We start from the raw sequence: 13,703 nt of genomic DNA, 5'->3' as shown, positions 1-13,703 counted from the left end.
AAACTGTAAATAAATATATATATATATATATATATATATATAAAATATATAGATAGAGAGAGAGGGCGGGATGTATCAATATTCACTTTTCTGTAGTGAAGTGGACTCCGTTTTTTCGCGCTTTTTTCGCGATTGTTTTGCGATGATTTTCGCGTTATTTACGATGATTTTATGCATATCTTTGGTCCGCGCTAATGTGGACCTCTCCCGAAATCTTTTCGTTTTTTTTTTTTTTTTGTGCGCATGCACAGATGCGTCCTGCTGCTGGCTGGGTTTCCCCGGCTCGCAGCGCTCAGCTTGACTTGCTGACGCACTGCAGTTGTGACAGTTCAATTATTAAAGTATAATGTATTTTTACAGTGTGTTATTTACCTTATGAAAACAGGTTGTGCTGTGGGATGTATTTTACTTGTATGGGAGGCAAGATTGATTCTTTTTTGGAAGGTGTGAGGCACAGATCATCAGGGCTAGGCAAGAGGCAGTGAGGTGTGAGGCACACTGCCTCTTGCCTAGCCCTGATGATCTGTGCCTCACACCTTCCAAAAAAGAACCAATCTTGCCTCCCATACAACAAGTAAAATACATCCCACAGCACAACCTGTTTTCATAAGGTAAATAACACACTGTAAAAATACATTATACTTTAATAATTGACCTGTCACAACTGCAGTTCGCCAGCAATATAAGGCGAATTATATAGAAGAGAAGCTGAGCGCTGCGAGTGTTAATACATCACACAGCGCTTCAGCTACAATGCTGTCCAATGGGAGGATGTTTCGCGCCGGAAACTCCGCGATACTTCAACCCGGCGGAGTTTTTTCAACAATAGAAAACGAAAACTTTATTAATACATGAAGCGAACAAGGGACCAACGCGAAAACGGGATGTCAACGCCACGGTAAGCGTTGATACATCCCGCCCAGAGAGAGAGAGAGAGAGAGAGAGAGTTGTAACAGATTAAGAACAGGAATGCACTGTAGAACATATGAAATGCAGAATCAGTGCACAATCTAGAACCTGTCCCTACCTGAGAGATATATAATATTCATTGCCTGATCACAATGGAAGCATAGGGTTGTTATTGAAATACTGATGGATCACATCCCAGAATGCCTAATTCAGCCCTACAGCAGTCGAACCATAACTGTCCCTTCCTGCAGCCTAATCTTAACTTTCCCCCAATTGCCTAAACCTATTCCTAACCCTAATTCTCACCTTGGGTATCTGTCTGCATTGTGAGCCCTGGGATTCCAGTATAGTGAGTCTGACTTGTAGTTCGGGATCCTGACTACATGCCGAAGCAGACATATTGTGGACTGTGCGAAGAGCCCACTGGTGTAGCAATACCACCGAAGATCAAGTGGTGACTTGGGGGTGCAGATGCCGGTTCTGTGCAGATTCCATGCAGTATGGCTGCCCACATGGAATCTGTTCACAACGGCCCTTCAAAAATGGTTGCCGCCTTGGAGGAGACAGGGGATCTACTGGACCTCTAGCATCTATCAGGGAAGTGCAGCATGTACAGCATTAACCATTAACTGAGATCGCTGGATATGAGCATGAAACCCCTGGCAATGTGCACAAAACCCTTGGCAATGAGCATGAAATCCCTGACATTGAGCAAGGGGCCGCAAAATTTCTAGTTACACCATTGGCATGACCTATAAATTTACAAGGAACAATGTACATCCATGCGGCACTGGGCATCATGTCTTACACAGCCCATAATGTATAGATTTCATGAAGATTGCTCTAGCCCCAAAAATCAAAGCCTTCTCTTTGCATAGATGACAACTTAAGTTGAATAGAATTATAGTAAATTGGCTGCCTTATTATGAGACTACATGCTGTAATATCATAACACACAGAGTAAAGGGGCATACACACGGGGGGATTTCAGCCACATTTCTAAGCAATCTGACTAGATTGGTTAGAAATGGAGCACTGATCGCTCTGCGTGTGTGTGGCCGGTCCTGCGTGTCGCCATCGCGCAGGGAAAGACAGTGCTTGCCTATAAACAATAGGCAAAGCCTCACACTGCACAGATCGCTCAGCACACATCGCGGTTTGCATCGTGGGTGTACCGCTCTGTGTGCTGGGCGATCGTGCTTAAGCCCATCAGCAAAAGATGTGGGTTGCCCCATGTGTACGGGACTTTACTGATATTGTAATTCACAGCCTCAAATCCTGGGAAATTGTGTTACTTCAGCTAATGATCTAGTAATAGTTTCCAGCTGTGCTGGCTTCCCACGTCCACCTGGTAGAGTGTAGAGAGAGTGAGATCATCGTATGTAGACCACGGGCATTTAAATATGACAGCTGGATATGTACAGCACATGTTACATTATAATATACGCCCAGAGCAGAGTCACAACACAACAGTGTCCACTGGATACTCAGTGTTTTGTAGGGATTACATGATAAACTTTTAAATGAGTTGAATGCAATTTAGGGCTTGTGGGCAGTAGTAGAACTACAAGTTCCAGAAAGCCATGCAAGCCACAACAGCTTTAAAGCTACCATTTGTCTGTCCGACTGTGACAGTAAACATGACTTGTTAAACTCCTAATGCATGCTGGCAGTGCATGCTGGAACTTGTAGTTCCAACACCGCTGGATTGCCTTTCCCTGATTTTGAAATACAGTACACTACATGATTAGGAACGCTGTTATGGTAAGACATGCTGTAATTTTAAGTTCCATTGCACCTTGAAAAAATTGTTTACATCTGGTAGCCCTTTCACACCAGCAGCAAAATCCTGGGATATTGCACATGAACACACAGCAATCTGGGATTCTGCTTAGAATGATAGGGGCCCAGAAAAATAACCCTGGTCGTGTGCCTCAGGATTTCAGCTTGAATATGTACAAGGTCTGAACCCGGGTCCTACCCGGGCTTTGGTGCAGGGTAAACATGGAAGCCAGGTCAATGCGATCCAGAACACAATCAGAATTTAGGAAGAGCTGGCGCTATAAGATATCTCGGGGGAAATTTACTAAGATGTGTATTCTACTTCACATGTGATGTTGCTATGAGCAACCAATCAGATCCTGTCTACTATCTTCTAGAGGGTGCTAAACAAATAAGAAGTAGATTCTGATTGGTTGCCCATAGCAACATCATATGTGAAGGAGAATACACATCTTAGTAAATTTCCCCCCTCATCTCCACGAAAAAGCATCGCCTACCCAACAAGTCAGTTCTGCCACAAGTCTCAAAAAGGGGTCTCAGTGGGGTCACACTCAGGTTAGAGCAATGTACAAAATCCTGGGTGTGACCCAGCAGTGTAAACTGAAGGGTGTGATTCAGATAATAACTAGATGACTAGTAATGGAGTTTATTTTATGTACCAGCGATACCATACACATTCATGTGACATCATTGACATATTATTATATTTGCACATGACAAATTAAATTGTAAGCTCTGTGGGGCAGGGAAAAGCATGCTTGCAAAATCTACAGCTCTACATAAAAGTCATTCTTCCACATACAAGCCAATAGAATGGAAATGACATTAATGTAATTATAAACTGCTTCTAGTGCCACCGTCACCCTCCACCAATTGCCCATGAGTCACATTCAGTGTTCAGCAAGGAATGTCACATATCTTACAGGAGCTCAGATGTGCAAAACTCATCTGAATTGCATTTGCCTTACTGACTAGAGAACCATTTTCTGCTAGGTTTGCCATCTAACAGTCCGATGACCTTTTCCCTCTTTCAAAAAAATTTCAAGTATTTAGGACCCCATGTAAACATTTGCAAAGTTCTATTGCACAACTAGAAGAAAACTACAGTACAATGTGACGTGTTAGAAAGTCCTCATTGTACCTGTAGTGCTAACTTTGAAATTGTTTGTTACATTTTATTACGATTGTTCTGTATAATAAGTCCACCTCCTTTGTCAGCAGGAATATAAATGGACATTTCTAACCCAAATCCTTGCAAGAAATCATCTAATGTTATGGCTTTAAAACTTTTTTAAATCATTTATTAAAAGTTTTTTTTAAAATAGTTGCTAAATGAATTACAACGTTTCTGTCTAATGCTTTTGTATATTTTAATTGCAACACTATTAAAAGGAAAGACTATTACTTTCTTACAAATGATTACACTACAGTTGCATCACAGAAATATTGTGTTTACTAGGATACAAAAAAAATGTTCTAGTCAGTAATGAATAAGCAGATAATGAAATATCAATACTTACAGTAACCTTCATTCTGTATCCAGTGATTTAATAGTCCATGCCAGAGGGATTGAAATAGTATCCAGTAACAGAGAGTTCCCTGAGTCCTCAGTGGGAGATGCTGGGAAGTAATCCCCACCCTGCCACTGCTACTGCCTAACTGAGACTTAGTTAAAGATGAATGGGATAGAATTCGTAGTAGCCACACCTCCTGCTTCCTATTGGCACAGGGTGTTATTATAATGCAGATCAAAAAGGTTGGCTCTGGGAATGTGTAGGGTATCCTTCGCTCACAAACTACAGCCTACATCTAATCTAACTACTGCACTTTGTTTTACTATAAGTATATAGAATTGCAAAACCTTACAAACGAAATGTACTGTATTGGTAGTTATGGGAAACAAGGGTCATCAATTAAACTTTGAACTGTCTTCTGACCTCATATCGCAACATACCACTTATATTGCAAGCTCTGCTAAACAGGAATGGGTCATTGGGTCGACCAAATTAAGGTCGACATGCATTGGGTCAACCACTGAAGATCAACAGAGCTTATGTCGACACATGAAAAAGGTTGACAGGGTCTATTGGTCGACACAAGTATTAGGTCGACAATGAAAAGGTCGACATGACCTAGCTGCGCTCGCCATGCCTTGGGCTCCGTGCCTTGCTATGCTCAGCACACTGGTCGATTCTCCCTCCACACCCTAGTGGATGGTAGGGCATGAAATACCACCTGTCGGCACATGTCGGCTCAGTAAAAAGTTTAAAACTCCCTGTCGACCTTCCCATTGTCCACCCAATGCTTGTGTTGACCTTTTGACCCTGTTAACCTTTCTCATGAGTCAACCTAAGCACTGTCGACTTTCACTTGTTGACCCAATGCATGTGGAGCTTAATAGCGTCGACCTAACGATTTATACCAATCCAATTCCTCTCTGTATACTCAATTGTCATGATTGAGAACAGTGAATGATTTATATAATATTGTTGCTTATTTCACACTTGATATAATGGTTAGTATTAGTGCACTGAGGTCATGGGACTTGATTCCTACCAGAGTCCTAACTGTGTGGAGTTTGTATGTTCTATGTTGTATGCTTGCATGAGTTTCCTCCAGGTACTTCTGTTTCCTCTCACATTCCAAGAATATACTGGTAGGTTAACTGGTCCCTTTAAAAAATAATGCTTGAGATTATGCGTTAATGTAGCATTCACCTAATATTGTACACAAAGAAGGAATTATATATATATATATAATACTTGAGGTGCCTTTCCGTTTTTCGAAGAAAAGATGTAGCAACAGGCATGTAGATGGCACTCTCAAGATTGTACAAATTCTGCGCGGCGGCAGCAAGGATGAAATAAATGAATCAACACAGGCTTGTGTGTCAACGTTTCGGGCAAAGCCCTTTATCAAGACATGGATGTCTTGATAAAGGGCTTTGCCCGAAACGTTGACACACAAGCCTGTGTTGATTCATTTATTTCGCTTTGCCCGAAACGTTGACACACAAGCCTGTGTTGATTCATTTATTTCATCCTTGCTGCCGCCGCGCAGAATTTGTACAATCTTGAGAGTGCCATCTACATGCCTGTTGCTATATATATATATATATATATATATATATATATATATATATATATATATATATATATATATATATATATATATATATATATATATATATATATATATATATATGGTGTGTGTGTGTGCGTGTTGCAGATCCTTCTGAAACAAAGTTTATTAAATCTTTTTTTTTGCGTCAGTAACAATTTTACCTTTTCAACTTTATGTATTGCCCAGAGAAGCTAAGGTCATGCCCAACTGAAAACCTATTGGCTCACCTGTTGCTGTGGAACTAGAAGTCCCAGCATGCCCAACGTATGGACTTGTAATTATCGTCATGTATTGTAGAATTAAGAGTCCGAGCATGCTGGGACTTGCAGTTGCAATGTGTAGAGGCACAAGGTGACCAAGCCAGCTACAGAGGATCCTAGATCAGTTCTGCTGAGGCTCCTCTGCTTCAGTTACAACTGGAAACATGACAGGATTGTTGGGGAGTAGTGGAAAAGAATAAAAGCATATGAGATATATGAGGAGGAGGAGGAGGAGGAGGAGGAGGAGGAGGAGGAGGAGGAGGAGGGAGACCACAAGCTCTTTTCTCTATAGCAACTGGATGTTTAAATTCACCAACTGCCTCAGAAATGATGAAATCAGCAATGGGTTCAGCAGAGGAATGTAGATTTACTTAGAGGACAATGGACAGTCTAGTGACCTCAGATGATGGTTTACAGTCTAGGAATGATGGGAGATATGGATTAATAAATCATTCACTATATTTTTACATAATGTGGAGGGGAGGCAGAATTTTTGCAGTGAATACAGCAACTATTTCTCTCAGGGTTAAATATGCTAATCTTATCCAGATCATCTATTCAAGCTATGCATAATCTCCTTTCCACTGCCCACCATCCAACCTCAGCTTCACACGTTTCTAAAATAGACTCCTTCAAAACAGAAAATACTTTACACCATTAAAATACTCCTAGCTCAGAGACTGATAACATCTACATATATGTTATTCAGTATATATGTGTGTGTGTGTGTCAGTGCAATATAGATTTAAGGGGTGGAGTGGATGCTGATTGCCCTGGCTTGTTGTAGAGGCCCTTTACAGTGCACCCTACCATACCTCCCAACTTTTCAATTTGTGAAATTGGGAACCCCCACACATGGGACAGTCACACGCTCCCAAAAAGGGGTGTGGCCTATGGGTTAAATGGGCGTAACCTTGTGGGAATGCCGCAGCTGCAAGCCAGGCCCCTGCTTTCTGTCACTGTTGGGGACATGGAAAGCACTCAGTGAGCTGCTGGCATGCCCACTGTCCCTCTCTCCTGAGAATAGACGCCATGCATGCACACAGCATCTATTCACAGCTGACACCCCCCACCACCACCACCACCACCACCATGGGACACTGCTGCCCACAGGTAGGACAGCGAGGCAATAACAAAAAGTGTGACTTCCACAAAAATTGGGACAGTTGGGTGATTTGCCTGCACTCATAATAATTCATAAGTATTAACATTGTATTTCTATTTTACACATTTATGCAATACTTCTACTTTTATATATTTAGGGAGACAATGGGCTTATAGTATATGGGTACTAAGGTTCGAGATTCTCTAAATTAAAAATGCAGTAAAAAACCCGTTATCTGGGTTTTTACAGCATTTTGGGATGCTCTAAACATCCCCCGCCGGTTTATCGTGACAGGGGGCATTGCCAGAAAAATCTGGCGATGCCCCCATTGAAGCCTATGGGCTTCTACCGCGACCCACCGCCGTCCCGCACTGACCCACCGCCTCCCCGCATCGACCCCCGCCGCCCCGCATTGACCACCCCCTCACCTGTGTTCGGGCAGAACAGTGCTGTGCTGCCTGGACCAGTGACCTCCTCCTCCTTGCACTATGATCCTCTTCCGGGTGCAGGGAGGAGGAGAGCCAGCCCCCTGCCGCAGCAGCAGCAGCTTCTGGTAAGGGAGGGAGGGGAGAGCTGACGGGTCCCGATGGGACTCGCTGTCTCTCACCGCAAAGGACAGCTCTTAACACAAGAGCTGTCCTTTGCCATAATTATCACATATGTTACAGCATATGCGATAATTATGCAGGCGATGTGGGGCAATGTGCGGCGGTAAGGGGGCACGGATGTTAGAGCATCCCCCCTTGAAAAAGGGCTGCCTGATAGCCCGAAACGCATTGCTGGGAGGAGAGGACGCCTGGGGAGCTTGTGGTAACTTGCTGAAAATCATCTTAAGCCTTGGTTTTGGGGAACCTTCCAGGGCACCCTGATTTATCACTAGCACCAGGCTTCCCTCTTTTATACTTTTTTACTTTTGGACTTTTTATTTGGATTTTAAGATTTGCTGTATATCATCTTGTAAATAAAAACATTTTGTATGGTGAGCTGGACTCGATCACTTGATGTACCTGGTGGAGACGTTTCCAGTCAAAGAAACCTTTTGTGGAACATAGGGCAATGACCCTCAGTGAGTTAACATTCTTACGGTCACCCGCTGAGGAGACCCGGTTAATCTTACAGTGTTCATCTATCCGTCACAAAGTAGAAGATTTAAAGATACCTTGATGTGCACATAGGGCACTAGTTGAAGGTCAGTTAACAGTGTCTTAATGTAAACAACTAGACAGAAGAGATACCAAGTTGAAAAGTCGGTATACCAGACCAGGGATTGGTTTCGATTAAAGGGGATGATTATCTGTTTTGTATTGCATCCCCCCCCCAAATGCCTACATGGCATTGGCCTCACTCCTCCACTTTTCATAATAGGCCCTAGGCCCATTAGGCCCTTAATCCGACCCTGCGGGCTGCACCCCATGGCTGCCAATAGCTGCCCTGTGTACAACCAGCGGCTGGAGAAGGGAGAAGATATCGGGAAAATGTAAAGTCACAATATTGTGATGGTCTGATGTATCGACTGCTGTGATTATATTTATGTTTATGTTTATTATTACATTTGGTGCCAATGTGTTGGATATCTTTTAAATAAATGTTCTTAATCTAATTCAATCCAATCATAAAAAACAACAATTTCTTAGGGGTTAGCCAGTAAAGGGGTTAAGGCAAACAGGAACATCCATTAGAAAGATTTTTTGCCTTCCCAGAATCCACTTTGATTTTCTGAGGTTCAAAGATGAAATTTGACGGACATTTGTGTGTTTTAAACCAAAGTGGTTATTATATTCTGTTGGGCCAGATTAGATTTTCTTTTATATAAATTGTTTATTTGTAATTAAATCTTTCTCATCGGTTTTTAAAAGGGATTATGAAACATGCATTGGTTTCTAATCCACTAGCTAATGCGGTATAATAGCTTTCAGACACTTTATTTAACTATCTATGCAGTGTGTAATTATAAAAAAATGTCAAACTTAATTAAACCGGTGTCCTGCAAGGCACATGAGTACTTATCAGCCAGATTAGTAATATACTAAAGTGTTTTACTTCAAATCACCTACAGAACAGTGTCAGGTGATAGAGGAGATTAGTCTGCTGTGACTCACCCTGGGGCTAAGGTATTTCTTTATAAATAGACTATTTAATGCCTGTTTGGGTCATTCTTTTTCATTTATTATAATTTCCCTGGTGTGTCATGCAAAAACTGAGGTGAGTGGTTGGATTATTTTCAAGGGGGTAAGAGAGCAAGAAAATATTTCCAATATTCATTATGCGGTACCTTAACCTCATGTGTAAAGGTGCACACACATGGTGAGATTTTTTGGCTATGTACGATATTGACTTTGCATTTCCCTTGAAGTCGCTAGAGCCCAGAACTATACAATCTTGACTATATTTACTTGACATTTTGACTATTGCCTATTTTGGCGATACTAAAACACTAGACTGTATACAATAAAGTCAAAATTGTCTTGCCTGCACAGTCTATTTTTTCGTGCGATGTGGATCCCACGGGGGTGAGCATCAGCATCACAAGCTGTATACCCACTGTGCTCAAATTGCACCTTGTGTATACGCCTTTAGATTCCTGTTTATAGATTGTAAGCTTGCAACAGGGCTCTCCTACCTCCAAGTCTGTCTGTTACCCAGTTTGTTTTATCACTGTCTACAATTGTAAAGTGCAACGGATTCTGCTGCGCTATATAAGAAACTGTAAATAATAAATTAATAAATTAATAAATAAAAGAGCTTTGTCTGCTAATACAATAGCACATACTCATTTTTTTTCAAACTCAGCCTGTAACATGCAGGTGCACCGACAGGTCGTCCGGGCCCCGGTATAATATAGTGGTGGGAGAGAGATGACAGGCTGCTACTGCAACTGTGTCTCAGTCTCTCCCCAGCTCAGCACATGGCACTGAGCAGCGTATGCTGAGTTGGGGAGAAAGGCTGTGCTGTGGCGGCAGACTGACATCTCTCTCCCCACTGCCAAGCTCCCTGTCAGGAGGGAGGGGGGAGCGGGACCCGGCAAAAAGTACCTGCTCCCCCCCCCCCTCCACCACTGGTAACATGGCAGGTAAGAGCTGATTGGCTGTTTCTTTATTACTCTACACCTTATCACTTTTCAGGGCTTAGTACATCTGGCCCTCTAGATTCTCATTTTGTCACTATTTTGCTCCCCGTTCTAAAGAGCAATGAAATATGCTGGAGCAATATAAATTCATAAATGCTAGGATATAAATAACATAAGAAATGTATATGCAGTTATACCCATCTATATGTACCTAGTCAGGCTTTAAGATAGACATTATGGGGTACATTTACTGAAGCTTCTAAAAATAAACAGGTAATGTTGCCCATAGCAACCAATCAGATTCTATCTAACATTTCTCTATTGCATCTTATGGACTTATGCATTTACATTAGACTACATAGACAGATTGAAATGAGTGGCAAGGGGGATTTTGGTTACAAATGACTGCGTATTCAAAAGAATATTTGGGTTAAGCCGAAATCCTGTTGGTTGAACTGTGACAATACTGTGAACTGAGTGTTACAGTCATTTTAGATTATGCATTTTCAGCCTGTCAACAATATATAATACACACACTTACACAAAAAACTTAGCTGTGGGGCACAAATACAACTACCTGTCCTAATACACTAATGCACTCACATGTATGTCTGGTAATACCTACACAATGCACAGATCAGTGGGTGTTGTCACCTTTCGTCTGGACATTTACATTATTCAATTAACAAATGTTTGTGAATAGAAAGACACAGGCCAGTCCTCCATAGACTTGTGTGTCAGTTTAATGTAGGAGTGATATTTGAAAAGCTGGATATACCTGTCATGTATATTCATATTTATCATTTATTTACCTGGTGATTTGTGCTGCATTACAGCATAATGATAACAATAGCTAAGCTGCACATTCTTCATTCAGCTGTTGCACAACATGGATGCTGTTATGGAAACCAGACATATTTGAGGGCCAGTTGATAAATGTATCTGTACTGATTTATATATATATATATTTTTAATCATAGACTAATGAAAATTAGGTTCCTCCAGTATGTTGGAAACCAGTATATTTGAACGCCATTATTAATTACAATGGTAGTCTATCAGGTGTAAGCGGTAATATCACAGTGTTTCGCAACAGCATAGTATTCTGCAGTGTTAGTATGCTTTCAAGCTAACAATTGTTAGTGAGAAAATAACAAGTAAAGAGAAACCATGAGTCTGACTCAGCGCCGTCTGTGTGTGCCTCTTTTGTTGCAATCATGTCTGCGTCCTTCTCTGGTTTACATTGAAACAACATGCATCATGCTAGGTGCAAAATCACTGTAGTAAAGTATGGCCTCTAATGCAGGGGATTAAGCATCTAATTACGCAAACCAGTGTCAATACATGTTGTCAGGTGACAGGACGTGCGGTGAGGTAAATGGCTGAGGAGTCCCTGGCTAGTACCAGAGCCAGATTTGCACACAATATATGAGCCCAGGGGTACATCCCAGTATTTTACACATGTGCAGCAGTATACACTGCTGGAGATTCGCTGAGTTTTGATAAGAGAGGTGCAGAAAAGGTAGCCAGGTGAGGCACTGCCTCACCTGCCATAGACTTTTTACTCCAGAGTTTTGACTATAAAAATGATTAGAATAATAAAATAAGATTTTTTAATATATTCTTTGTATTTTTTACATACTTTATAAATTCAAAACGTAGGCATATATATTAGCATGACAGGAAAGGCTGTGCCTCACCTGCCTCACCCCACCGCACGCCACTGGGTGACTTCCTGCGACACCCCTGCAATGACTCAAAGCAGGAAGTGCTATAGCGGCACAATGTGTCCTAGTGTCTGAATAGCCCCCTCCAATGATTGGCCAACACATTTCCAATATGTTTTTTGTATCTCAACCAGTGCTGCTAACGCTGTGCAACTTTCTTACACAATATTTAAAATCGTTGACCATTTGCATGAACATCGTCTAGTAAACAATCAAAAGCTTAACTGCATATTTCTATAGCGCATTCCATACACGGTAAAGAGACTCTTGTTCATTGTTATGGAATAAAGAACACTTTGGGGTGCACCATTTCTCTAAATGTCTTCTGTATCTAAATAGGGAGTTTAGTTTTGGTTTATATTGTTTTTTTCCCCCTATTTATTTCCTGTATGTCCATAGACAAGCATATCCAACTGTTCTATACAACTTCTCACCATGTCACCCTTTGGTGTTTGCCTTTGGATTATGGGGCAATTCAGATCTTATTGCATGGCTACGAATTTGCAGCGACCAGCATTCCGTTAAATCCGCGGCACTGCTAGTATGAAATTCCGCCTTGCAAATGAATGTGTTTGCTCTCCAAATGAATGTGTACGGCTACAAATCTATTCACAGCTGAGCGATTATTCCAAAACCCAGTCACCACAGACTCAGAGTAGCCAGAGACTTACTCGGCGGTGCGATGGAAAGAGGCGTATCCGGCCTGGAGCTGACACCACACACCCTCCCCTAAAACACTCAGGCACGCCTAGCATTTTTCCAGACACTCCCAGCATTTTCCTCGTCACGCCTGCATTTTTCTTAGCACTCCCACTAAACAGAGTTTCCACCCCCAGACGCCTACTTCCTGTCAATAACCAATAACCTATAGAAAATAGTAGGGTTTCATTGCAGGACAGCCTCTCACACGCATACTAAGGGGCGTACACATGAGCAGTCTATCGATAATCGGCCACCATGCAAATTCGTGGCTGTGCGATCAGGTCTGAGTTACCCCTGAGGTGTAGTTTCCTTGTTCCGGTCGGCGGTTGCCTTTGCGGCCTGTGTGGGCCTGTTTTAGCCTGATTTGGACCATTTGTAGACAGTCACTTGCTCTGATCTTAGCTCAGGTGTACAACCTAATCCCATCTTTCTTTGCTTGTGTAAGTGCTTTTTCTGTAAGATAGTTCTCTGGGGACGTGGCCATAACAGTGGCAGACTACTATACAGCATTCTCACATTAGTTCTGAGTCTATTTTCATTACTATGTGTCAGTGCTTTATTGATTAAACATTTCGCTTAATGCTCATTCTTTTAATTGTTTATGGGACATTTCCCTAAAGGATACGTCAGTCAGGCTGAGAACCCACAGCTGCTACATCTCATATAAATCACGGACATTGCCATGGCTAAAAATGGAAAAGTACTGTAGCATATAGGCGCCTTCTGCAGACTGTAAAACTAAATGCATATACATTACATACCCTAGCAATATGTTACTTTCTAGAATGGTCATCACTATCAGGACTTCTTAAATGTAAGCAGGTATGCACGAGAATAAAATAAATGAAATAAAAATTTGTTAAATGCACTCATTTCTTGCTTGATATGGCCGATCCTTTCCTTCGTTAGCCCTCTTGCTATCTCCTTCCTCTTTTGGGTGCAAATTAGTAATAGGATTGGCTATCGATAAGAACGTATGCGATGAGTGCAATGTGTTGCAGCATGTGCCACTGGAGTTTGGTACATCC

At 41.8% G+C, this 13,703-nt stretch overlaps 1 protein-coding gene across 2 annotated transcripts in view; it reads right to left on the bottom strand.

Moving 5' to 3' along the window:
* Positions 1-13,703, bottom strand: part of CASS4 (Cas scaffold protein family member 4) — a 101,407-nt gene that overhangs the window by 40,465 nt on the left and 47,239 nt on the right. Inside the window, exon 1 of one of the 2 annotated variants that reach the window (XM_083146539.1) lies at positions 4,212-4,341. The exons of the other annotated variant lie outside the window; for it this stretch is intronic. Coding sequence (XP_083002665.1) covers positions 4,212-4,223 — 12 coding nt within the window. The 5' untranslated portion in view covers positions 4,224-4,341. Of the gene's footprint in view, positions 1-4,211; positions 4,342-13,703 lie in introns of those variants that run through there. 2 annotated transcript variants of the gene reach the window in all.

The sequence above is a fragment of the Crinia signifera genome, chromosome 6 (assembly GCF_055691185.1).
Source record: "Crinia signifera chromosome 6, ASM5569118v1, whole genome shotgun sequence".
In the NCBI taxonomy this organism is placed as follows: Eukaryota; Metazoa; Chordata; class Amphibia; order Anura; family Myobatrachidae; genus Crinia; species Crinia signifera.
The sequence above is the reverse complement of the archived record's forward strand: the minus strand, read 5'-3'. Positions and strand labels throughout refer to the sequence as shown.